Below are 26,925 nucleotides of genomic sequence, written 5' to 3'. Positions count from 1 at the left end.
GGCTCCCCCCCCACCTGCCTCCCGGAAAAGGAACGTGGCTCTCAGTGTGACACTTCCAGCTTCTCACACCAAACCACCACAACAGCAGCGATCATGCACCAGCACGTGGGGCACCTCCTGCGGCTGGGTCGGTGCGCTCCAGTGCCGTGCAGGAGGAACCCGTGGGCTGTGGCTGCAGCTGCACGACAACAACAAAAACAACAACAACAACAACATCAACGTGTGTGCAGGAGCTACGCGTCGGACGCTGCGTACCGTCAGACCTTCGCCTCAGCCAGGGACCAGCCCGAGAGCTACTGGGCTGAGGTGGGACGGGACATCCACTGGTTTGAGCCGTGGACTCGAACCCTGCACGCCGAGGACCCAGTGTTCCCAGACTGGTAGGTGCCAGTGCAGCAGGTGACGTGACGTGTGTCCGAGTGTCATTTATTCTGAAGGTGATATGTGGCTTTTACTGCCACGGGAATTCTTAAGAGTCACAAAAGCCTACATTTCCCACAATGCCACGGACCTTGAACTCCTAACTTCGAGGAAAGTTACTCAAGACTCTCGTGCACTTTCTTAATGAGTGATAATCACTTCAACAGAAAGGCATCAGCTCATTCAGAGCAACCTGGAGACAAGGAAGTGTTTTATTTACATTAGAGTTGAAGAAGCCCCTCGAGGAGTCTTCACCACTGCCTGTCTGTAAAGTAGAGAACACCTGGAAAACATCCAGGCCTTTTGTAAATCTACATTTACCTATAGTGGAGAAAATGAACTGAAAAAACAATCACATGTTTCTATTAAAAAATATTATAATGCAAATTAACACAGCATTATATAATATGACATAATATCATATCATATGATTGAATTAAATTAAATGGAATGGAATTAAATGGATTATAGTATAACATAATATATAATGGAATAGAGTATAATATAACTCAATATTATATGATATAATATAATATAATATATCATGATACCATATAATAAATAAAGTAATTTTATAATATCAGTGATTCGTTCAATAGACACCTGTAGAGAAAACATTTATTTATTTTTATTACATATTTCTGTTATTTATTATTGCACACACGTCCCTCCTGCACCGCCTGGGAAAAATGAAAACTCCCTCTGTTTTGTGGTGATTGAGTTTTGACGGTTGTTAAAGAAAGAGCCAGGATGTTTGTGCCGCAGACATATTGAAATGAAAGTCACAAACCATCGAAGTGTCTCCGGCTCCAGAAACACCATCTGCTCCACCTGCTCGTCATCCATATGCACGGCAGCAGCAGAGGAGGTTCAGCCGAGGCCTCGTCAGGTGCATTGATCTGTTGTGTGGCTGCTGGTAAAGATGTCTGTCTTCACTGGAATCGATTTCCCTCCAGTGTTAGGACATTATATGATATGTGATGTATTTCATTCATTGCACATGGGTTTTAATTGTGTATTTAGGAAAAATATTATAAGTATTCAAATGTGTGAGTGCTGTACAGTACTGTTTAGTTCAGATTATGCATTATTGTGGTTATTGACTTGTTTATATTGGAAGTGATGTTTAATCATGTGTTTGTGGTACAGTTAGTATATATAGTATTTATAATGCTCATGTCTAGATCTGTTGTTTAGACTGATCAGTGGTGTGAGTGATTATGATTTGTTCCTGTCAGGTTTGTCGGCGGGAAGTTGAACGTGTGTTACAACGCTGTGGACCGGCACGTGGAGAGCGGCCGCGGCGAGCAGCCGGCCATCATCTACGACAGCCCGGTGACCGGGACCAAACAGATCATCACCTTCAGGGAGCTTCAGGACCAGGTAGGTGTAGTAGGATGTAGAACGTGAAAGTACAAAGAGCTGCGACTCGTTTTGTCTAAGACTGGATTTATTTTGTTCGTGTTTCCATGATGATAAATTCACTTTCAATCCTCCGGCTGAGTCTCTTGGCCGAGTTTCTCTTCTGGTTTCCTGCCGTGGCAGCTGGATTGACCCGGTGTGCAACATAATAAGTGGGAGAGGGTTATAATTAACTTTATTGACATTAGGGCAGACGCTCCAGTTCAATCAGCGCTCAGTGGCATGTACTATAATTGAATGTGTTTTAAATGAGAAATGGTGTCGCCCCAGCTTTTTGTCGGCCTTTAACCTGAAGCAAAATGACACCTCATTTAATTTAAATCACGATGTGGAGACCTTTTCATTATTCACATTCTGTCATTACATCTCTATATTTATTTTCCTAACCATATAACCTTAAAATCATGCTCAAAACCCATAGAAAAAGTTATTTTTTACATCCTTTGATTAGCTGGTATGTTGATTATAGCAGCCATGGAAAAGTATTGAAATTACATTTAAGTATATAGTGTAAACGCTTAGTACCCTTCATTGTCTCTCCTCCGTCCTAAACCAGGTGTCCAGGTTAGCAGGAGTCCTGGTGAAGAATGGGGTTCGTAAAGGAGACCTGGTGGTCATCTACATGCCCATGGTGCCCCAGGCCATGTTCACCATGCTGGCCTGTGCACGGATCGGTGCCCCCCACAGCCTCATCTTCGGCGGCTTCGCCTCCAAGGAGCTCTCCGTCCGCATCAATCACGCCAAGGTGAGCACACGCTATCACGGCTGGGGTTGAGCTTTATCGTTTTTGTTGCGCTCGGATAAAACTATATAATCTTTATTAACTGTCACTCCTCAGTACAACCCGGCCATTTGATATTTAACAGACCAATAACGCTGCCGCAACTTATAATTTTCCCGGCACCGTTAGTAATGTTAGTAAAAGAAGATCTCCCTGAAAACAAGAGGTGCCGGAGGCTTCTTTGTTTTGTTGAGCTCATAATGAATCATTCACAGTGGAGAGCTCTTGGCTCGCCTCCTCCGTTCAGAGCCACACACTTGAAACAGATCCCAGTGCCAGGTGTCTGACGATCATGAACTCCCAGTGATGTGTTTATACAAATATTAATCTGAATAAATAAAATGGTTACAAGTTGTTGCACCCAGTTTACTGAATCAAAGTGTTTGAACTGTTGTTTTTTTTCATGAATCATCCCCACGCAGGCATTGTAATAGCCCTAAATAGCCACTATGGCAAAAATAAACCTGTGTGCATCAAATCTGCTTCAATGCTGTGGGTTGTGAATGCAGAATGTCAAACTTTCAACTCTAAAAAGTTATAGAAAAATGCTATTTACCCTCAAGGAAGCACCTCAGGTGAGAGTTAATCCTGTTAGTGTGTTTGGAATATCACATGCATGTTAAATAGGCTTAAGTGAACTGCACTTGACTTGACTCTGCAGTGCTACGACAGGCTAATACCACTAATACCCTTTTTAAAATATGCAGCAAAACACATTTTCCAAGTACCACGAGAGGACGGCTCTTTTCTAATATAGTTGTTGACATATTTTTTTTATCTCACTCCCGTTCTCTCTTGATCTCTCGTGTTTTTCAGCCCAAGATGATTGTCACGTCCTCGTTTGGCATCGAGCCCGGCAGGAGAGTGGAGTACATCCCTCTGGTGGAGAAGGCCCTGGAGCTGAGCTCTCACAAGCCCTCCAAGGTTCTGATCTACAACAGGCCGAACATGGTGAGAAGCCCGAGCTCATGTGTTCAACCGGCTGTTCGATGTGGCGACCTGTAAGTGCATCTGAGACACGGCTGCAGTGCGTGAAGCTGATGAGTGTGGTCACGGTGTAGCTGCTGTTGGGAAGGATGATCGCCTGGAATTGGCCAGATATGAATAAAAGCTATCATAGTACAAACCCTGGCTCAGAACCACATGATCAAATGATGCAGAGCTGGTTTAATAGAAAGAGACGTGAGTGAAGAATGTACCTGGAGTGTGGCAGCCGAGGGGTTGAGGTTTCTTAGGCAGCCTCGTTTACACAACCAGTAAGAAGTCTTTGTGGTGTAATTACAAAACAAACAAAAAGGAATTAATGTGGTGACAACAAACCAGAATCAGATTGATTAATAAAAGAGGCGCAGCAGGGTTTGAGGTCAAGGAAATAATTGTGTTGCAGTTTCATTCATTTTCTGGCCATCGTGGATAAATTAGTTTCTTTATTAATTATGCCATTAACCTGTAGTGTCTGGCTTTGTGCTATGAGTGGGTGCAGGGATAGGTGGGGTGGGGGTGGGGGGGGGGGTTGCAGTGTCCTCAAGCAAACTTCATGACGTCAGCTCGGGGACGAATGGGTGAGCTGCCACTCAATCTCTCCAGTGTAATCAGGACATTGTGTTTTGGAGGAGTCACAGGGTCGTTGTAAAGTAAAACTGTGAAATTGTTTTCACAGGAAATTTAGTGGAACCCCCCCCCCTTTTAAGATCATGTGAAACACGGTGGCTGCAGCTGCTTTATCACATCCCACACTCAGCGAGCAGGAGGTTGTGGGTTTTGTGGAACACAGCCTCCGACATGAAAGCCTCGTGGAAGCAGCCAAGTTTGTACCCTGGCTCGGCTTCAGTGGATAAACAAGGATGTGTTCCCGAGAGCTGGAGGTTTTATGGGATGTCTGTCCTCTGCCTGGAGAATCCGAGCGTGACACCGAATGAAGTCTAATGTTTTCAGCTCGTTTTTCTGAGAACCAGAGACTTTTCTTCACGTTAGAGAAATGAAGTATCAAAGAGGTTTCACGGAGATTTGACAAGAGACAGAAAAATGTTAGGGTCTTAAACCCCTGACCGCGGTCGGTACAAGAGAGTGTGATGACAGACGGGAGCTGGGAAAACTATTCAACATTAAGTCTATTGTATAAATATTATATAATTGTATAAAATATATATTTATACACGTTGAAGAAAGAATTTCCCTGACAGCTGAAATAAAAGGTCATGGACCACATGCAGAGCTACTAATATTATGCTATCTTTATATTTCTTTTTTCTTATTTAAATCATAATTCTGACAGTTGATTATATTTAATTTATTCATACGTTATACTTACTCGTAGCTTATTGTTTTCCATGTGGAGATAATTTATTAATGTTCTGCGTTAACATTTAATGATATTATGATTATAAGCAGTTTTATACTTTTTGTATTCCCATTCCCAAAGAATAGAAAAGTCTCTGCATATTTGTTCTTGCCATAAATTTAAATTTCCTCCACCAGTTCGGTGATTCACTGGTTACACTGTCCTCCTGTATTCTCTCTGTACGGAAACCCTCTTTGCAAACAGGAAGAAATCCCCTGGTGGGATACTAATAAACACGACCTTCAACACGAACCTTGAAGCTGTTTCCTTTTTGCTTGTTCACTGATTAGAATGCAAACACGTTATATCCTCCTTGTTTCTTTGTGCTTTCAGGAGAAGGTATCAGTGAGTCCCGAGCTGAACCTCGACTGGGACGAGGAGATGGCCACCGCTCGGCCACACGACTGCGTTCCCCTCCCGTCCAACCACCCACTGTACGTCCTCTATACCTCCGGGACCACCGGGACACCAAAGGTACTGGCTGTTACAGCAGCAGCAGCGGTGGAGAAATATAAATCATCATCCTCGTGCATTGACTTGCAGACACCGTGTAGAACATTTCTCATGAGTTATAGGAGTTTCTGCCTGCCGTCAGTTTTCTGTTCCCGTGATTCATCTGCTCTTTGACTCTGCACAACAATCCGGTCTCAATCCAAACGCCATCAACTCGACATAAATAAGACTGAGCTTTCCCACAGCGGGAGCTGGAGCTCACGCAGGAGGCCGCTGCCCGGAGGCGGTTTCTAGAAGGAAATAAACCGTGGCTCCTTTTTGAAAAGGCATCATTTTAGTCTTTGGTCAACAGATGACATCAAACATCCACCTGCCGGCTGCTTCCCTGAGCTTTACGCTTGTGTCAGCTTTTATTTCTGTGTGAGCATCTGTGACTTCCTCTGTGACGCCTGTAGGGAAACTGGATCTCTAAAAACAGCTCTATATATGTGCTGCGTCCTTAACTAATAAAAAGCTGTAATTGGTTTGAGAGGAATTCACTTGAAAACAAAAGTACCGTCTCCGTCTGTACAGCAAAGCAAAGTGTTGATATTTAGATAGACATTAAACTTTTTTTTTTGCCTGATTCAAACGCCTGTCAACTGTTTTCCTCTTCTCGTCCCACAGGGCGTGGTGCGAGACACCGCCGGCTACGCTGTGATGCTGAAGTGGACCATGTCAAATATTTATGGACTCAGTCCCGGAGACGTAAGACAATGAAGCATCGTCCTCCTCCTCCTGAGTTAACGCTGTGCATGAGAAACAAAGAGGGAGCAGTCAGCCGGGAGATTGTTCTCCACTCTTAAGAAGATTTAATCACCCTGTGATGTTTATATCAACATTTATCGTCTACACAACACATTTCATTTTCTTTATATTATTTGCAGCCGTGCATTTTTAAATCTTTAGAATTGAAAGCGGCGGAGGGAATGCATGAGGACATTGTGGATTCATTCCTGTCTCCTGTCTCCTATCTCCTATCTCCTGTCTCCTGTCTCCTTTCCTTCACCACTTGTAGGTTTGGTGGGCAGCGTCAGATCTGGGCTGGGTGGTCGGCCATTCCTACATCTGCTACGGTCCCCTGCTCCACGGGAACAGCACAATTCTCTACGAGGTTTGTCCCTGTCAACAAGATTCACTGTCTTTAAAAAAAGAGCGACAACAACAACAACACAACACATCCCAGAAATGTGCTGTGAAACTGGAGTTTGTCGACTCACGGAGCTGCATGAGTCAGGTTGTGTGTCTGCCCTCGTCGGCTCTGCACGCTGAGCACTTCCATATTTGGTTAATGACTCCAGTTAATGTGGACTGGGACTCGGTTTAAGATGTGAACCGCTTGACCCTGTTTTCCATGTTTAACTCTGGCCGCTGTGGTCCAGTCTCCAGGCGTTTCTATTCCAGTCCCTTCTTCTTGAGTAATGACAGTGTTTTACCTGCACACTGGTGATACAAAATAAAACCCAGCCTGCAGAAATGATCCATGTGGTGGAAGATTTTAATGTTTCAATTCAAATGAGCCATGGAATGTAAATAAACATGCACGGAGCGTCCCCACTTCCTCCTGTTCCACTGAAACGAAGCCAAAATACACAATCTTCATTTCAGCCCTTTGCAGTCGTGCTTCAGACGCACTTCAACAAGAAAAGAACAAACCAAGCTTTTTCTGCACGACTGTGTTTTGATCAGCTACTCGATATAAATCGGATTATTACAGGTTATGCAGCTCTGGTTCATGTGGAGGGTTATCAGCCGATAACAAACACTGTAGATCTTGATCTCTCACCTGCAGCTGAGAGGGCACAGCTGGAAAATGAGCCTCTCTTCTTTAAGTCGATGTTTGACTCCTTGCATGCTCCTCCTAGATATCGTTCTAGCGGCCATGTCTACATGACACTGACAATATTTAGTTTTCTGTCTAAAATATTTACCCACAGCAGCTGGAACTCACTGCTGCTCATTCTCATTCACCTGCACTCGTCTCCTTGCTGTGAGGAGACAGGCTACTCGAACACAGAGGAAATAGCTGCTGGAGGTATTTGCCTCCAGGCGTCTTTTGTCTTTATCTTTTCCTCAAGACAGACATCACTCCTGTAGTGCCACTGTCTTTTCTACACTGTGGATTTCCTGGGAACAATCTGTTCTGGAAAGCAGCCTTCCAACTGGGCCTGTCCCTGTTTCAGCAGCTCCTCCGTGAATATTCATGGTTTCTAAATGACAGCTGAAGTGAATTTGTATCACGGAGCCTTGTGGAAATCTTCCTGTGAGGGTTTTCAGCTTCTACTACAGTCTGTGTGTGTGTGTGTGCTGTACACTGTGTAGGTAAACTGTTGTACGATTCACATGCCCGTCTGTTTACAGGGTAAACCTGTTGGGACCCCAGACCCCGGAGCGTTCTTCCGTGTGCTGTCGGAGCACCGAGCCTCCTCCATGTTCACAGCACCCACCGCCATCCGAGCCATTCGCCAGCAAGACCCGGAAGCCAAAACTGGGAAGAAATACCCCCTGACCAGGTAGATAGCAACACCTGACATGGAAACAAAATGTGTGAGAAACTCCTCGAGGAAAGTTCATGAAGACCTAAACCTTTAAATGCCAATTTGTGAGTTTAGCCCATCTTTCCTGGCTTTACTGTGCCGAAGTGTCTCACGGCTGCCGGTGGTCTGTGCCGCGTGTCCAGCCTCTGGTTAGTCTCCAGCCATCTGCTGAGGCTCAGCCCTCTCACACCTCCTCTGCTCACGGTCTGAACCCTCAGCTCCAGCCTCTCAGGTGTTAATCGGGATGGATAACAGTCGGCCTGTATTAAATCTCACAGTGTGAACCGGCCTCCACGGCTGCTCTGGTCTCCCTGTTAACGCAAAAAGGTTGCGTGTATCTCACTTTAAAGAATAAACATAATTCGTGGTATTTGTTCGGCCCGCTGACTCGAATACCTGCTGAGATTATCAGACTTGTAAATGGTTCAGTGGAGAACACTGAGGAGACCTGGACCCGAGGGGTTGTTGTGTCAATTCTCCACTTTCATTCCGTTCAGCAGTCTGAAAATGCCTCTGAGCATACAATCATAAAGCAATCCTGAGTGTGGATGACCTGTGGCCCCGGTGAATCATTCAGCAACTCTGGCACTGTGTGCAGAATTTTACGATCTTAGCTTGGTTTGCAGTGTAAGACGCTGGTCTCACCGACCCAAGATTATTTTCTACGATTTCTTCCTCAAACATTGTAGACATCTTTCCTCTCGGTCTGGACTCTGCCACGATCGTCACGCTGTTTCCCTGTGAGCTTACTTGTTTCCTTAATGTGTCTTTTCCCCTTGGAGGAAGCAGGTTTGTGAAGGATCACCGCTTTTCCCTTCTTCTGGAGCCGAGCAAAACATATATACACATAATAATGCTCTTCACACACGGAGGGGGGGGGGGGGGGGGGGGTCACCTTGCTGCCTGATTATGTAACTTGTTCTGTGTTTTCTTGTGTTACTGTAAGACTGACAATGATAAAGAGGCAGAGGGAAGATGTAAGATGTAGAAGGAGTAGAGGACGAGTCCCAAGAGGTTGTTTAGCTCGACCCCAGACGATATCTCTGCAACACAACACATTCCTCCGCCTCTAAAAGGTTTCGGTCCTGTTTACTCTGTGATATCACACACACACACACACACACACACACAGAAATGTAGGTCAGTACTTATCACGCTGCTTTTTTAATTAACCGTCCCGATAGAAGTAGTAAAAAATCTTAATGAAAAACGATCAAACACATGATTTCATGCTCGAGCAACAGCTCAAAACGCCCGGCTCGGGGTTTATTGACACTGCGAGACGTTCACTCCCTCGAAGGGCCACTCCACTGTCACAGCCCTGGAGACCTTATCGGTGTGCCTGAGCCGTAGAACAGGTGGAAGCCACAATGACAGTCTGGCTGCAGCAGGGCTGTCTGAACCTGCGCTCTGCATAAATGTGGCGTGTGGGAATGTGTCAGGAGTGTTTTTGTTTAAAAGCCAGGAGTAAGTAAATACTGGTTAGAGCCTCACTCATAAGCAAGTGACAAAGTGCTTTGATTGTCCTTTGATAGTCGAGGCCAGTGCTGTTTGAGGAGGGTGACGTTTGCATCTTATCAGCTGTTAAAGTTAAATAAACTCATGGGAATAGACCAGTGTATTCTCTGTATACAGGAGAATACAGTTTCCAATGTCTGACCCGGTACCAGAGGCGTTTCGGATGTTGTTATCGGGGACATCTCTCGTATTCTCCAACTGAGGGCGAATGTCCATCCGTCGTAGAAAGTTTCCCTCCCACACAAGTTCAGCTCCATTCCCCCTTTGCTCATCAACTTTGCCACACTGACCTGACACAGTCCTGACGCAGGTTAACAATGGTACAGAAGGCCATCACGGGGATGACCTCACCTGCTAAGAGTTGCATGTTTTTCTGTTTATCGGCCGACTTCAAGGTCGTAGCTTGGAGATAAGTGAGGCCCTGTCGTTCTTTATAGGCCCCAGAAAGGACAGTGTTAGAAATTGCGAATCAATCTGTGATTAAAACTCTTTATTACTTTGTTTTTTAAGCAAAGCACCAGTAATAAATTGAGTAAATATGCCATTGTTGTCCCTTACCTTCACCATTAACCTCCAGTGGACACCAGGAACCAAACAGGTGGAATATTTGTTGGTTGAGTCTTTGTCTCTTCGCTTCTCTCTGACCCTCCTCCACACTTCTGGCCTTGATGCTGTTTCTGAGTCGGAGGGAAGTTGGAAAACAAATTGCTGAGATTTTAAAATACACTGCCATCACCGCTACTGAAGTTTGTTTTATATGTTTTATACCTTTTTTATACCTTTTGATGTATGTCCTTGATACTTGAGAGTGATTTCAGAAAGGGAAGGTTGGGCTTTATCAAGAGTTTTTACCTCCTGAGAACAGAACACAGATGTTTACACTAACTGCTTCTGACTCAGTGTTTGCCTGAGAGTCCCGGAGTTTGGGCGCCCGGCCAAACCCACGGTCCCTTCCACTTCTATTTCTGAGGTCACAGTAAATCTCACAGTAAATACTTCCACTGAACTCCTCCGTGAAAACCCCCCTGAATACCACAGAGAATCCGTATCGTCCTTGACTAACTGGAAGGATGATGGCTGCAGTGTAATGGGGATTAGTGGGAACATGAGGTCACTGCCGGGAGAATGAGTCAACCTTTTTTTTTTTTTCTGTGTGTTATCGTGCTGAGTTCTCAAGGACAGAATATCAGACGGATGATTTGAGGTCGATTGTAAATCAGGAGTAGAGCGAGATGATGTGGATTTCTGGGGCCGATGTTGGGGAATTAGAAATTTCAGGTACAGATATATCAGTGCATATAAAAATGACATTTTGAATGATTCCTAAGATCGTTTTATAAAACCCCTTATGACAACGAAATATAACTGAGGGTAGATATTTTCCACTTTAACCATAATAAGTAAAAACACTTATAATATAGAACTTCAATTAATCTATAAAAGCAAATCTTTTCTTCATTGTTCATTCTGAAAATAAAAAATCATATCGGCTCATATTGGCAAAAAAATGCAGAAACCGATAAGTCTACATAAGACTTATATAGTCCAATATGATCAGCCAATCAAGGAGGCTTTATTATGGTCCATATTTAATAAAGTCTGATCCACTACTAAAAGCTGGTATTGTCAGATAATCAATAACTAAAATAAATAGAACCATCACGGTTTTACAGAAAGCAAAGAGAAACTATCTCAGAGCCTTTCAAGATAATCCAGTTTGAGAGAAGTGCTTGAAGAAGAGTCAGGGATTTTATTCCCGGGAGAGAGCCGGCGATGGACGAGGGCGTGATGACATTTTGTCTTCAAAAGATGGGATGTGACTCAGAGTTTGATTGGAGTTTGAAGGTCGGGGAGTGAGAACCGATGAGTGATGGCCAGCAGTCACTTGAGGGGAGAGCCCCGCTGATAGGACGAGTATCTATAGCTGCACCGCGGCCTGGATTCACAGGGCGACACGGTTCCCCTCCCCGCCTTGTAGCGAGCGACCAGCAGTGGTTTGAATTAGGTATGAGCAGCCATGGGCAGCCATCAGAAGGAGTTTTTTGGAAGGGAGTGATGTGAGAGAGGAATGGGGGGAGGCTGAAGATGGAGACTGCAGTGTTCAGGGTCACTTGTAGGGCGTGGAGGGGAGGGTTTCATGAAGCCAGGCACTGGGAGGAAACTAAAGCTCAAACAAGGAAGAGACAGCAAGAGTTTGACATATTCAGATGTCCTTGCTGGAATCCTTTCTCTCTAGGCACCCGGCGTTTCAGGGTCTCATCAATATTGACTCAGAGGGCGCATAGAGGACAGGATTCTCCCGGGGGAACAAAGAGTAATGCTGAGACTGTTTATTGCTGTGAGACTTGAAAAGAACATCCTACACGAAATGCATTTGAAATGAGGAAGAAGTGGGTTTCAGAAGTGAGGGGGGGAAAAGTCGAATTTTGTCCTTTCTTCCATGAAATTTAAAGTAAGAGGCCGAGGACTGAGCTCTGCAGGACGCCTGCGGAGATGATGCTCAACACTCAGAAGGATTCAGGGATTAATTTCCTTTGAAAGATCTTTAAGGCAGCAGAATTCAATCTGCACCAAATCCAGGTTTTCTCATTTAGATATCATTCTAGAGTCCAGTTCATGAAGTCACTGAAATTCTATTTTGACCCTTCCCAGTGAGCGAGTGGACAGATGATTGACAGCTAGTGCTTTGTGTCGTTGCAGTTTGCGGTCACTGTTCCTGGCAGGAGAGCGATGTGACGTGGAGACGTTGGACTGGGCGAAGAAGAACTTTGGCGTTCCTGTCCTGGACCACTGGTGGCAGACTGGTAAGCACCCATTTTACCCGAATTCATATATTTCGTACATTTTACAAGTTAAAGCAATTGGACAAGAAGTCACTAACAGAAACTACGAATGGACTATAAATTGCCAGTTTATTCTACACATGCTCACTGGGTCCAGTTTGTCTTTTATCATTGAACGTTACTGGTGGTCTACGCCTGAAGCTGCTGTTTTAATTATATACAGTTAGGGGGTTGAGAGATGCTTCACCGTTAAACCTCAGGGATTACGCTCTTATGATATAGATCCTGAGATGGAACTTCAAGGACCTCAGGCAGCGTGTATGATGCTTTAATTTAACTTGATCTTTATGACTTGTTCGTCTTCAGCGTGAGAAGAATATAAATGAGGTCTTTGTTGTACTTCATAAACCCTCTGACATCAACTCGGCCTTGAGAACAGGCGTAACTGCAGAAAGTCCCTGTTCCCCACAAACCTGCTGCTCTTATGAGGCACAGTTTATTTTTTGATTAATCCCCTCTAAGGTTTTGTATCCTCGACCCGGGGATCGCTCCTCGATACGAAGCTCCTGGAGTAATTATGACGGTAAAGACCAAACTGTCTGAATTTCAAACGCCTCGATGTGCAAACTGCTCATCGCTCAGAGTGTACGTGTCCTCCTGTCCACCGCACGCAGACTGGGCAGATGGCTGAGACCATTAGAGGTTTCTTACGGGGGAAAATAAATAGTTTTGCCTTTTGACTTGACGAGACAAAAATCTACTGATGTAGAAAAGGTCAAAAAAATGAGAACGATGATTGAATGAGTCCATATGGAGCCATAGACGGGGGGGGGGGGGGGGGGACGACTCCCAGAGAGCTGGACACATTCCTGGAAGCCTGCTTTAGAGCTACCTGTATGATGACGGGTCCCTGTCCATTTGTTTGTTAGCTTACAAAAAACAACTGAACAGATTTCCACGGAAGGATGTGGGACGGGTCATTTAGCGTCAGGGGGGAGGATCCATCTTTCCCTCGGTTAAACTCCATTATCGCAGCTGATGACTTGTGGGGCTGAAGGATTTTTATCTTGTGTCGACTCTTTAAAATCCCATTAACATTGTCAATATCTCGATACCCTGTTGTCCCGCTGCACTTTAGATTAACGCCGCGCTCACCGAGGCACAGCGTTAAAGACTTCCTGGGTCATGCTCTTTAACTTTCATGAACTCACAGTTCATCGGTTGTATATAACACATGTCGGGGGGGGGTTCTACATAAAGTGTGTGTTCTCCCTTTTCTCTTCTCCTCACAATTAGACTATTACACAACAGTTGTGGAGCTGGGTGATAAAAAAACGTATTAGGAAAGTCTGCTTCCCAGCTCAGGCAGCATTGTGTCTCAGACCCTGGTTTCTAATGAGTCTTCAATGGGTAAGACCCAATTAGCTTTTTGGACTGGAGACTCCAGTCCAGGCAGCGTGCCACCATGCTAATGTCCTGCCCCCCCACTCGCAGTTAGATTGCTGTCCTCCCCCAAAGAAATACTGAATTATGATAAATGTGCCAGCGACGGCCAAAGAGCACAATTGAACGTCTCTTGGTGTTTTTAATCCTGCCTCCGCACCGTGGGATCGATGCCGGACAAGACGACATATCTGTGTTAGATATAGAAATCAATACCAGCGTCGGACCGTTTGAAATCCATCGACCTTGGGGGTTGGTACAGTCTGATCGGAGCGTGGATTAGCCCTCTCGGCTGATTGGTCGGTCCCAGAGTCAGAGTGGGAAGAGCTCAATGTGGGCATTGATATTTTAGACATGTGATTTATCAACTCGGTCTGTATGTATAGTTTAAACTGCTGATCCGGCCTCAGGCTTATCACCTGTGAGCTGCGTCTGAATTTCAAGATTGAAGACTTTGTAACTCCACCTGTCCAGCCCCCCCCCCCCCTCCCCACTGGCAAACCAGTCTCTCCCATTTGAGCCGAGCCTGCCGATAAATTCCTCCGTAACATAATTGGCTTTCTCTGCTGAGTCATCAGGCACAATATTGAGAAAAGAGTGCAAGTGGAAATTATGTTATTATTTTAATGAGCACAGAATGGTAAGTTGAAAAAAAGACCTGAATGTTTGTGTGTCTTTTAAAATTGGTCTTATTGAGATGTGTACTGGCTCATCACTGTGATTATCCCATGAATTTTAATAGTGGAGAAGGGGGTGATGATCAGAGGCTGTACCCTGGATTTTATTTTTCATTTTCATGAGAGAATAGAGAATAATTCTGGGATGTTGATGCAGAAATTTGCCATATTTAGGGACAGATCTAAATGAAATCTTGGATCTGGTGTTTTTACTGTTTCATAAGAAGACGTTTCTCCTCAAAGTACCATAGTTTACACTGTGATGGTTTTGCAAGTTTACCAGTGGAGACACTTCCCTGGCTGGTGGACGTCCAGTCCAGGGATGTGTGTTCATAGCAAGAGGCTCAACATAAAGTGAAAATCAATCAGTTTGTCAAAGTGGAATTACGCTGCTGGATTCTCTAACTTCTTCTGCGTTCAGTTCAAACACACACACACACACATGCTGGTCTTTTGTTCGGGGGTTTTCCCACTGTTCATACCAGCAGGCAAACAACATTCTGACGTTTGTGGGTCTTTTGTTGTTGAGTGACGCACTTGTTTACACTTTTCTATGTATGAAACATCCCACTGCTCTGAACCTGAACCTCCGTAGCCTCATTGGATGTGAGAAAACATTTAATTCTAGTTGTGATCTCTCTTCCTTTGTCTCTCTCACACTCTGTGGCTATCTGCGGTTTATTTATAATTTGTTTTATTGAGTTTGGAGAAAAACCTCGGGCGCCCTCTTGATTTCTGTCTGGATGTGTTAAATCCCATTGCATCCCCCCCCCACCGTATAACTCAATAACTGCCAGTTGGCGGCCAGCAGTGCAATCCAAACGTGTTCAGGGTTTTGTGGGTCTGAGGGAGTCTCGCTTTACTACTCGGCCATGTTTGAAATACTCATTAAGACCTTGTTAGTTTGTAATTTCTATCTTAAGCAGTAAAGAAATTGAAATAAAGTGGAAAACAAGAGCACCACAGTTATTCTCCAGTCCAAATCCCTGTTGGTGTTTTCCTCATTTGATCCTGTAGCGCTGTGTTCATTCAAAAATATCAACATTGTTATATCGACAGCCAGATATTAAGTGTTGTAAAAGATAAGTGTTCAATTTCCTGCAGCCTGTCTCCAGTTCACGAGTCCCCCCGCTGCGAGCATCACAGTTTACTGTTCAAGCGTCTTCTTGGGGGACAGGACATCGATCAAGGGACTTTTAGTATCGTGGAAGGGGGGGGGGGGGGGCCTTGACAACCCTTCCTTCATCTTCCCCTCCGACCGAACAAGAAGCAACTTGCTCGTTGCAAAGCAGTTTAGCATTCAGGGGTTGTTTAATCCAGAATGTGTGGCGGGGAGAAGCAGCGAGTGTCCTCCTTGAGAAACTCATTATAGTCCAAACACCTAAAACACAGAGTTTGCTCGTGTCTTCAGGCGTCCGCCGCCCGAGCAAGTCATTCTTCAAACCTGTCACTCTCTCTCCCACGTTTTGGTTTTCCATCTATATACAGTGATAGATTTGTCAGATCCTTCCACAACAGAGCTTTGCATTTTGCAGTCACATGCAATATGGATAGAAATTTAACAAAATCAATCACGAGTGCATTTGCTCATTAATCTTTCAGGCTGCATGCGTGTAATCCCAGAATGTTAGATGAGGTGTGGGAGGAGGAAGAGAGGAGAGGAAGGAACAACATTTTAAATTGGAGTTCCTCTAGTGGGAGAGAACCATGTTAACAACATACCTGGACTGGTTTGTACTAAATCTAGAGTCAATCAGTTGAGTATAGAACCTTTCATGCAGGTTAGTGGAGTTCAAAGACCTTCATCATTTACTGATGAGCAAAGAATACGACAAACAAATGAAAATCCTGAGAATAAGATCCCATGACATAGATTTTAAAAGCTTTATCATCATTAAAAACAATTGTTTTCGTTAGATTTGTGATGGTATTGGTTCGTTTTTTCCCCACTCATGACTTTCACTGTGGTTTACAGTTGTTGAACTTGATGTGACCTTCAAGAGGTTTTAGTAAAAACGTAGAAATATCCAACAGAAATTGCAAAAAGGTGCAGAGAAGATGAAAGTCTTACCTCAAGGTTATTTGACCATTTATTTTTTCTGAAACATGTTCTTGCAGCTCCCTTCGACTTTAGCACACAAGCCAGGGCTGGCCTCTGAAAGCTGAAAAACATGCAGTTTACTTTAAATTCGCTGCAAGGGGAAGATTCTTGGGTAACATCAATAGTAAATGAAATACGATATTTGTCAATGGATTAGATTTTTAAGTATTTAAAAGTTTTTCCAGCTCCTGTTGAAAGATTCATCCTCTTTAGACATCCTCCCTTCATAGTGGAAACAGTTAATTGGCTCAGAATCTGGTTCCACATCACTTTCCCACCCGTCCCCTGGAAGCTTCCTCTACCGTGCAGCCAACTGAGCCGAGCTGCTGATTGGGAAACAGTTTTCTCACACAAAAGAGCCGGTGGCGGCCTCTCCTTCCGATTGGAGCTCTGTGAGATCCGCACAGGAGACGTGAGGTCACACGTTGACCTCTCAGGGAGTTTTCCATGGAACCACCATCCAGAGTCAGTTCTTCTTCTTCTCACACGCTGGTGTTTTATTGGTCAAACAAACACTTTTTCCGATCAATGCCGAATGATTGCGGGACATATTTTATTGTGCCGACAAGCTGGCAGCGGGGAATTTGACTAATTTGACCAATTTAGCCGGTGATGAGTTTTTCATTCTGGAGCGCGGGGCTGCTGCAGGGGGGGGGGGGGCTCGTTATCCTCATGTCCAGCCGACTCCATCACTCCTCAGACTGCTGCTGATTCATCCTGTCTCATCATCCCAGATATGGCACACAGCTCCCTCTCTCCTCCTCTACCTACACTCCCATATTTGTATATTCCTCTTTTACACACAATAAGCCTCACACACCCATGACACACACACTCACACACACTCACACACACACACCTGCATGCTGAACGTGCCACCTGAAGCCAGCGGCAGCCCGGCTCACTCTCTCCTTCGCGTGCATATGAGAAAACGCCTGCCATTTTGAAGGCTGATAATAATCTGGGAGCTATTTTAAGCCACTGGCAGTGGGTGTGGGGGGGTGAGGAAGGTTGCTGATGTCACTGGTGTTGCCTGGCAACAAATGTGTGTTTCCAGTTGGTAGGGTTTGGCTGCTCACCAGTGGGAGCACTGGTGGACGGACTCTAACAGTGTTTTAGGAGAGATTTGTGTCTCTGTGTGTGTCTGTGTGTCTTTGTTTCTCTGACTCCCTCCGACACACAACAGATGCCTTCATACACAGAATTGAATTATCCTTAAAAAATAGAAGTAGACGCCTCGAAGCATCTGTTCTGTCTCTCTCTCTTTCTGGCCTTCACCAAATACTGCACAGGATTGTTCATCACACCTTCTCCTCCTCCTCCTCCTCGGGAAACAGTCACACTCTCACCATCTCCGTGAAGAGGAGTTTTACATCCTCCCACTCACTGAAGAGAAACAGAGGCTTTAAAGAGCCCAAGCATCCAGGAGCTAATCAGGAATCTTAACCCCAAACCAAAGAGCTCGGTGGGAGTGGTACCTCTGCATGTGTTTATTTAAATTCAAAAACGTATCAGCACCTGCAGGATATCTCTTCACCAGACATTTCTCAGTGGGCAGCTTATTAACTTCTTCACTGTTACACCGATTAGACCAGAGTCTGTGTCGAGTGTTGATGCAGAACAGAAAACCAGTGTGGTGCAGAATGTGGTGCACAGGAAATTAGGTAGAACGGTTGTTTTTGATGAGGCCACTTCTGATTATTAATAAACAGTTTTTGTTTAGATTCAGCCATTGAAATAAGATAATTTTATACTTACAAGTTAGTCTCTTTGTTGAAACTCACCTGAAAAGGAAGTGGAACTTTTTAACTCTGACTCAACAAGGTGAATTCAGTTATTTTATGATTATAAAAAAAGGAAAAAAGGGAACAGGTATGTTTTATTACTGCTGTAGGTCATTAAAATGGTGTAAAAATGACGTGTCTTCTTTGTAAACAGTTTTAAATCCTTAGTTGTTAACAGTTTGATGTTTATTCCATTTATAGTGGTGCAATCTGAGATGACTGAAGTTCAAATGGTACATCCTGAAGTGTGTGGACCATATTCTGTTGTGTACTCGAGGTCTGTGTCCTTTTAGTTGAGGCTTTCTGGTTCCTTGTGTATGATTGTTGTGTGTTTTCATCTTTGTGGCAGTGGTCTGTTTTCAAATGACAGTAGCCTGTACTGTTTGTTGTGTGTGTTTGCTGCTGCGACCTCAGCTGCGACCACACAACACCTTCATCATGAAGTGAAATTGCCGGCTGTGAGCCAGAGCCTCGGTAATGTTGTTGTGGCTGAATCAGAGATATAATCCCTGGACAGTACTGTAGAGAGCCTCCTGAGACAATCACAAATAACGGGTGCAATATTGTGTTACTTTTTAGTAATCGATAAATGACACAAAAACAAATAAACACAATTCTAAAAAATGCCGACTTTTATGGGTCCCTCAGCAAAACACAAAAATAACAACAAAACCCCAAACAAAACCCTAAATGCATTTATTTTCATTTGTTCTGAGTCATGTCCCCCCTGTGCTTGGTATCCGAACACAGGAGTTTGAACACTCTGTCCAATCGGAGAGGCTTGGCTAACCAACCCTTCTTTGTTTCCACCTGTGTTTGGCTCGAGGCCCACAAGCCAGTGATGGTGTTGGTCTCAGCAGCCTGAGCTGAGTTGTCCAACACAGACTTCAAGCAGAACTAATCCCTCAGGATTTGCAGTACGATTTGGTTCTCGCTCGTTCCTGATTCAAAACAGGAGGAGAAAAAAACACACATGATGAAAAGCTCGTCTCTAAAGACAAACATGTTGTGTGTGGATGTTGTGTTTGGATGTGTGTGTTTCTGCACGTGAGAGAAGAGGAACCTGCACACGGCCCTGTGCTTTCATCAAACTGTATTAAGTGTAACACGTGTCGACCTTCATCACGTTCACCTCCACAGGAGCAGAACATGTGACACTTAATAAAGTTTGATAGAAAAGCACAGGACCGTGTTTTCAATCAAAGTGCAGGTTCCTCCTCTCTCACCCACAAGTGCTGCAGTGTTCTGCAAACGTATTGTTCACGATTTCCTATTTCAAAATGTCATGGTGATTTCACAACCATTTTTAATGAGGCAGATGCATTTTTTGGGGGGTTTTGTTTGAAGGGAGCAAAACTGAAACGTGTGTTGTTTAAGAAAACAGCAAAAAAGAAAAAGTAAAACGTTATATTTCAGAGTCGGGCCGAGCAGCTGGCGTTCGATTCCCTCTCTTTCTGTCCTCGTCCTCCGCTTGAGTTGCCCCGGCAACCGCGAGCACTGCTTTGCATACGTGTGATGTACAGAAAGCATACCCCCCCCCCCGAGGCTTCTTTCTGACAGGCTTGTTGTTTCCTGCACCCGACTCGTTAAGTGATAACTGTGGTTTTGTTTGTGCCAGATTAGCTTCCCTGCTAACGCTACATCAACTGACTTCAGAGTTTTGAACATTAGCATTCGTATAGAGTTGTGGTTCCAAAAAGTTTTTATATTTTCTCTCTTTCTGAGGGAAACTTTTCCTTCGGCAGGTAAATCCTGTTTTTTTAACTCATGATCCCCTAAATTTCTGAACAGTGCAAGAGATTCATTTCTGAAATTTAAAGAGAAATGAAGGAATTATAGTCAAATTATAAACCAATCAAATCCTGGACGATTGAGTTATTAGAAAGATGCGTCCCACTGAAGATGTGAGAATTTGTGTTTCAGCGTATTTGCTCGTCTGCACTTGAGTTCTGAGTGCGCTCCTCTCTCCTGCCTCTGTAGGTCTGATCCTACATCCCACAGACAGAGTGGAGGTGGAGAGGAGATGATAGTTATTTCATCTGTCAGAAATAGTGGAGCTGCACAGAGATATATATATGGTCCAGGAGCCATCTTTGATTTTCCCATCAGGTAACTTGGAACCTTCTCAGCTGAAAGTACAACAGCGCGTCGCCCATCCTGCAATTCCAATGCAACCTCCAACAACCCCAGCTCTCGACCCATTCATTCCACTCAGAATGCTGCACCCCCCCCCCCCCCCCCGCCAGCCTAGCCCATCTCCAACAGGTCGAAGGAAGATTGATTTGTTTGTGTGCAGCGGGAAAAGAGAGCGCGAGGGAGCAAGACGGAGCAAAAAGCAAAAGGAGACGACGGGGGTGGGCGGAGGAGACGACTGATACCGAGGTGTGTGTTTGTACGGCCAGCACAAACACACACAAAGATTCAAAGATTCACATCACCGGTCCGACAAGCAGATAGAACACCACTCAACTCCTGTGTGTGTGTAGAGAGAGAGAGAGAGAGAGAGAGAGCTGGGAGGGATGGAGCCCACAAACATATTTCTTCTAGCGTTCACTCACCTGTCCCGGCCAGTTCTGTCGGCCTGTCTCATTCAGGATATTCACATGTTTGACCAAAATAGAAGCAGTGGATGGACCGTGTCAATCCCTGCTGTGGGTGGAGTCATATTTCTACTGTTGCATGTAGTCTTAATACATGTTTTATTCATTTGATCTGTTCTCTCTGGGCCACAGAAGTGTGAGAATGTAAATAGACAAACACTGCTGGGTTATGATGTATTAAACCTTCACAGTGTGGGCTGAGGCTTCTTGGTAAACTTCTGAGTCAGCTGCTGGAGACGAAGGTGCCTTCTCTTCAACTCACCATCTTTCATGTAAATGTGAGGACAGCAGGTTTTAGTGATGCGACTTAATTTCCTTGAGACAAATACACGAGCGTGCACATCAGCAGAAAAGTTCAAGATGCCTGAGTTTTGGATAAACAGGACTAATTGTTTCCAACATCTTTGCCAAGGTGAAAACTGATTAATCTATTTGTAAGTATGATCAGAGGCCCTTGTTGTTTAGAAATAAAGAACGGAGCATTTCAGCAATGGACAGTCGGAGGAAAGTGGTTCTATCTGCAAAACATTAGAGCAGGTAAATTCCTGTTTGCGCTGGTTCCACTCAGATTATATGACAGCTGTAAATGTTGTGTTACCTTGAGTCGGGCGTTGCTCCACACCTGAGGAGTGTCAGGGTCAAAGTCAGGGTCATCACTTTGTCATGACGCTGCTCTCTGACCAGGTAGGTTGGACCAAACGCTGCCCTGAAGGCCTGACAGGGCTTTGAACCCTGCAGGGAGCAGAGAACCTGCCACTGACGAATTAGGCAAACAGGGTTCAGAGGCCGCTGCGGTGGAGTAATGTGTTAAACTCCACACCGCCCTCCTCCCTCCATCTAGTCCTCATTATTTGCTAACTTAATCCTTTCCTGGACCAACAGCAGCCTCCCGCCCGTGAGCTCCGGTCTTTGAAGCCTGCTGAGCTGGAGCTGGAAGCGGCTCTGGAGCTCTGTGCACTTGTTTGATTAGCAGTAGAGGGCCGACGTCTTGAGAGTCCACTTCAGCTGAAAGAATTTGTAACTCAGCAAGAGATGCATCGGTCTCAGTCCACGCTGACCTCATAGTTCCAACATCTCTCTGAAGAACCCCCGAAGAACTCTCTCTGTTTGGATCTCGAGGATTGATGCTCCTCTCCCCACAGTCTGACACCACATCCAGCATGCTGCATTTTAAAGTTGCCCCGAGGTGGTTTGACTGGTTCAAGACTTGTCTGAGAGAGTGGGTCTCCTCCCTGTCCCTCTGTTATTCTGTGGTTAGGCTCTCACCGGGTCCAGTGCCTCTGTTTTGTAGCCGACAGGTATGAAACCTCGGTGAAGCTGTAGCTCTCCCTGAAGGTTCGATAAAAGTCGATGATTCCTTTTTTCACGGTGTTAACTGAGCTGTCATTTGCACTGCTGCTGCCGCTGCCTTGAATCTTTTGCCATCGGTGATCTCAGGAGAGAATTGGCCAATGCCAGACGCATCAGGTGCATCGCCGTCGGCGTTTTTCAGAGGAGAACCTGACAGGAAACTGTAAAACTTCCTCCCTGAGCAGTAAATGATCTGTTATCGTGCACCTCGCTGCATAAATCTGCATATTCACCGGGCGAAATGCCAGGAAGCTCGGCCACGGTAATCTGAGAACAAAACATGATACAGACATCATCTCTGCTGTCTGCGCTTCCTGAGAGATCATCTGATTGGGCCACATTTGCATATGAGCTGAAGAAAAACTGTAACTGAGGTCATGGAATGTTTCTGAAATGCTTTTAGATGTGTCACAGCAAATGAATGACCCTAATATTTGTTTTGCATCAAGTAAATAGACAAAAAGGATTATTAGAGATTATGTTTTCTTTTTCCATTGTTAAAAGGACAGTAGTCCTTGGTAGAATGATTGATTGAGTGCTGAACATAACTTCCATCATACAGAAAGAAAATTGCAGGAGGAAATCATAAAAATTCCATAACCAGACATCATTAATAACTATAAAAAGGATTTCAGTGTGTGTATCAGTACAGGTCCATCACATTAAAACACTCATACCATGATAACACTGATAATTTAATCTCTTACAGTCACTTTCATCTGTACAACTGAGTAGATTAAATAAGTCTCTCTCTTTTAATCACGCTGAGAAACTGATGGTCACCCACCGACTGAGAAGCTGCAGCGTTTCATCAGTGTTTTTAAAACTCAAGTCAAACACAGAAGACAGATGCTGATCCTGGGTCTGTCTGCTGCTGTTTCATCTCTGATGTAATCAAGCTCAGTGAGCCGGATCAAGAATGTGATTTATTCTTCGGGAGGCGGCGAGCGGAGCCTCCAACCAGACGAGTGTTCGCTGTGGTGGAGCTCAGCTGGGTGGAGGAGCTGTGGAGAGCCCATAGGAGCTGCCACAGTTCCCAGTGGCAGTTCAGCCCAGTGCCTCACATTCTCCTGTTCATGTTCAGTGAAGAAACATCAGAAACCAGTAAGGTGGTGTCAGGATAATTGTTTCACGCCACTGTTTCCGATTTCATCTTTTTGGCTCAAAATTCAGGGTCCAGCCGACATTTTGGCAAATCTCTATAACGTTTCTGTAGAATGAGAAAATCATTCGACATCTCACTTGATTAATAACATCAGTAAATATCTTTTCCAGGAGATTCTCTAGATTCAAGTCTTCAACACAGCTTGATGGTCCTTTTGTTAGATTATGGTCCCATTCAGTCCAATAGAGGACGAAGCCTGCTGTGTTTTCATTGAACCTGTGTATGTGTGTCCCTCTCATCAGAAACCGGCTCAGCCATCACCTCCACATGCATCGGTCTGGGGAACTCACTCACGCCACCTGCAGGCCAGGCTGGAAAACCCGTTCCAGGTTACAATGGTGAGAATTACAAGTGTGGACCCAAACAAACACCTGCCCATAAACATCCAGCAGGTTTATTTCTACATGTTCATATTCTAGTCACATTTTAAATGTATTTAAATCACATATTTTCAGATGTGTATACATAAATCAAAAAGGATTCTGTGTAATTCTCTGCAGAGGATTTAATAAATTCTCTCCTCCAGTGTTCCTGTGTGTAGTAACACCACCTCTCTGTGCTCTCCCCCTTCCTGCAGTCACGGTGATCGATGATGACATGCAGGAGGTGAAGCCAAGAACCCTGGGAAATATCGTGGTGAGGTAAGCTGAGTGGGGGACTTCAACAGCCTTTCCTCCGTCACCGGAATGTCCACTCGCATTCAAAATGTGACACAGGATGCAATTTGCACACTAATCAAATTTGAACTCCTCCGTCTTTCAGTCATTAATCTAGTCCATTAACCTAATAAGTCACTTGTGTGTCGGACTCACACATCAGGCCTTGTTTTGTTGTGTGTAAGAGGAGAATTTGTCGACCTGCAACCCGTTCTGCAGCCCTTCTTCCTCCAGAATCTATCACCACTCAAGCAAGGGAGGGGGGGGGGGGCTTTCATGGGAATCCATGTGTAGGGTGCATTCAGGGACAGCGACAGGTAGACACAGCTGTCTTACTGTACTTCCTCCCCCTCGCCCTTAAAGACTGATAAAGCTTTGAATGAAAGATCGGGGGGAGGGGGGGGGGGGGGCTGGCACAGACGCCTCCTGGAGTCATATTCAATATTTGCAAAGGGCGAGGGAAGCTTGGAGCGAAGGGGAACATCGACTCGTGTCACCGCTTTAAGGTTCATGTGTTGTCAATGCAAAGTAAATGTTGATTTTTGTGTCATTTATTGATGCAGATGGAGCTTTGGTGTATAGGTCTAGAACCTGGGGACGACTGAAATGAAAAGCAGCTTATGATAGATAGAAGTCATTTTGTATTTCGGGTGTAGACTTTACTATCACCCTCCTCCAACAGGAAATAAACATCAGAAATTAGATAACCCTAACCCTGGATAAAGAAAAAACTGAGCGGCTTTGCTCTCCTCTGTGTGTGTCTGTCTGTGTGTGTGTGTGTGTGTGTGTGTGTGTGTGTGTGTGTGTGTGAACCAGTTAAATCTCCATCTTCACACAACCTTTCGGCTTCATCAAGTTAAATCTGTTTATACAAGATTGATATTGACTGAATTGAGTTTGTCCTCTTCCCTTCAGACTCCCTCTTCCACCCGGTGCAGCCCTGTCCCTGTGGCAGAACCAGAGTCTGTTTAGAGAACTCTACTTCACCAAGTTCCCAGTAAGTCGGTCAATCATTCACTGACAAAGTGTTTATTACATTAAAATAACCTGCACAGTAGTGACTCCATTGGATTTATCACCAGGGAAGACAGCTCCTCAAGTTACAGGATATAAACTGTAGGAGAACGCGTGGTGCTACAATGTGGTGAAAGGTGGCCCTCTAGTGTTCAAACCCTTTCATTGCAGCACTCCTGTCTTAGTGAGAGATTTTAAAGGACGAAGACTCTCTCTCTCTCTCTCTCTCTCTCTCTCTCTCTCTCTCTCTCTCTCTCTCTCTCTCTCTCTCTCTCTCTCTCTCTCTCTCTCTCTCTCTCTCTCCCTCTCCCTCTTCCTCTTCCTCTCCCTCTTCATCAGGGTTACTACGACACCATGGACGCAGGCTTCGTGGACGACGAGGGTTTCCTGTACATCATGTCTCGGTCGGATGATGTCATCAACGTGGCAGGTCACAGGCTGTCTGCCGGAGCGTTGGAGGAGGTAAGAGAACAGACACAAATCCCCCCCCTCCTCCCCTCCCCATGCTTATTTGAGGTGTTGTCATGTCTGTGCCTGTGTCTGTGCAGTCTGTGCTGCAGCACCCTGCGGTGGGAGACTGTGCTGTGGTCGCTCTGGAGGACGCTCTGAAGGGTCACGTCCCCTTGGCCCTGTGTGTGCTGAAGAAAGGTGAGAAGCTCACAGCATGGATTTGTGTTGTTTTGTCCATCCAAATCACGACAATCCTTTGTGTGTTATATAACGTGTGTGTTTGTCTCAGGCGTTCAGAAGAACGAGGAGGAGATCGTCAAACAGATGGTGACGCTGGTGAGAGACCACATCGGACCCGTCGCCGCCTTCAGGAAAGTGCTCTTTGTGAGAAGTTTGCCGAAGACGCGCTCGGGCAAGATCCCCCGGTCGTCTCTGGCCAACCTGGTCAACGGGAAACCCTTCAAGGTAACACACACAGCTCCTCAGCCTCAGTCCCATCAGCTCCAGTGCTGCAGGATGATAGTGGTAATAGTGTTTGAACAGTTCACTTTTTATCCCCTGTGCAAATATTTACAGTTGCTCAGAGTAAAGCTCATTAGGAGGGATGATGGTGCATTAACAGAATGTGCTCTTATTAAATAGACCTCAGGGCTGATGTAGTATAATGTAGTTTTGTTTAAAGGAGAGTTTACACGGAGGCAGCTTTAGAGAATCTATTCACGAATATAATTGACTTCCCTAATTGTTCAGCTATTACTTTAATTCGGTGCCAGTTAGCAGGTTGGGTTAGCTCCATTACCTTTTTTCAAATTAGCCTTGTGCTACTTCCTCTGCACAGATCACTCCGACCATCGAGGACCCGGAAGTTTTCAAGGACATCGTGGAGCAGGTGGAAAAAGCCCTGAGACCTCGTGGGGCCTGAATTCATTTAAACTGAGGTCAGATCAGTTTCTACGTGAGAGGAAGCTCATGCACGTCGTTTGCCCCGGGACCAAAACGCAAATGTGACACACGCAGGTTTTACCTTCTTTCCTGATTTGACCAAACTAACTCCATGCTGCAGGGTTCATGTTCCCGCTTGTAACAATGTAATTAAATCATTTTTTAATGTAAGCTGAATCATGATGTAAACTACGCTGTATTATAAGCTTTGCATATTAACAACTAACAAATAGAAGTAAGTTTACAGCGGCTGTTTGTACTAAACTAAATGAATGGACTCCTCGTTCACTGACAGGTTTTTTATTGACAATGAAAATTTGTTTGCTCACCACTTAGTTTTTGACCAAAGTACAAGAAGTAATAAATAAAAATAAAAAAAACATGGGAGACAAAATAAAAATGGATTTTCGTCATTCGTGCAAATCGAAAAAAGATGTAAAAATAACTTG

The 26,925-nt window shown here is 44.8% G+C and overlaps 1 protein-coding gene across 1 annotated transcript; it reads left to right on the top strand.

Annotated features, from left to right (window-relative positions):
* Positions 1-26,925, top strand: acss3 (acyl-CoA synthetase short chain family member 3). The gene is made up of 16 exons (XM_062383089.1): positions 1-380; positions 1,659-1,803; positions 2,399-2,587; positions 3,440-3,574; positions 5,298-5,438; positions 6,084-6,164; positions 6,475-6,570; positions 7,818-7,969; positions 12,212-12,315; positions 23,657-23,752; positions 23,992-24,055; positions 24,986-25,067; positions 25,424-25,546; positions 25,633-25,732; positions 25,824-25,999; positions 26,373-26,925. Exons 1-16 carry the CDS (start codon positions 94-96, stop codon positions 26,454-26,456), a joined length of 2,055 nt encoding a protein of 684 aa, XP_062239073.1. The 5' UTR covers positions 1-93; the 3' UTR covers positions 26,457-26,925.

This window comes from Platichthys flesus, chromosome 23 (assembly GCF_949316205.1).
Source record: "Platichthys flesus chromosome 23, fPlaFle2.1, whole genome shotgun sequence".
Taxonomy (NCBI): Eukaryota; Metazoa; Chordata; class Actinopteri; order Pleuronectiformes; family Pleuronectidae; genus Platichthys; species Platichthys flesus.
This window is presented reverse-complemented; position numbering and strand designations above follow the sequence as displayed.

Bases quoted from the DNA above. Each gene is read 5' to 3' on its own strand.
- acss3 (XM_062383089.1), top strand. From the start codon at position 94: ATGCACCAGCACGTGGGGCACCTCCTGCGGCTGGGTCGGTGCGCTCCA. The intron at 381-1,658 runs GTAGGTGCCAGT...TGTTCCTGTCAG, and splicing joins GACCCAGTGTTCCCAGACTG to GTTTGTCGGCGGGAAGTTGA. The intron at 6,571-7,817 runs GTTTGTCCCTGT...GTCTGTTTACAG, and splicing joins ACAGCACAATTCTCTACGAG to GGTAAACCTGTTGGGACCCC.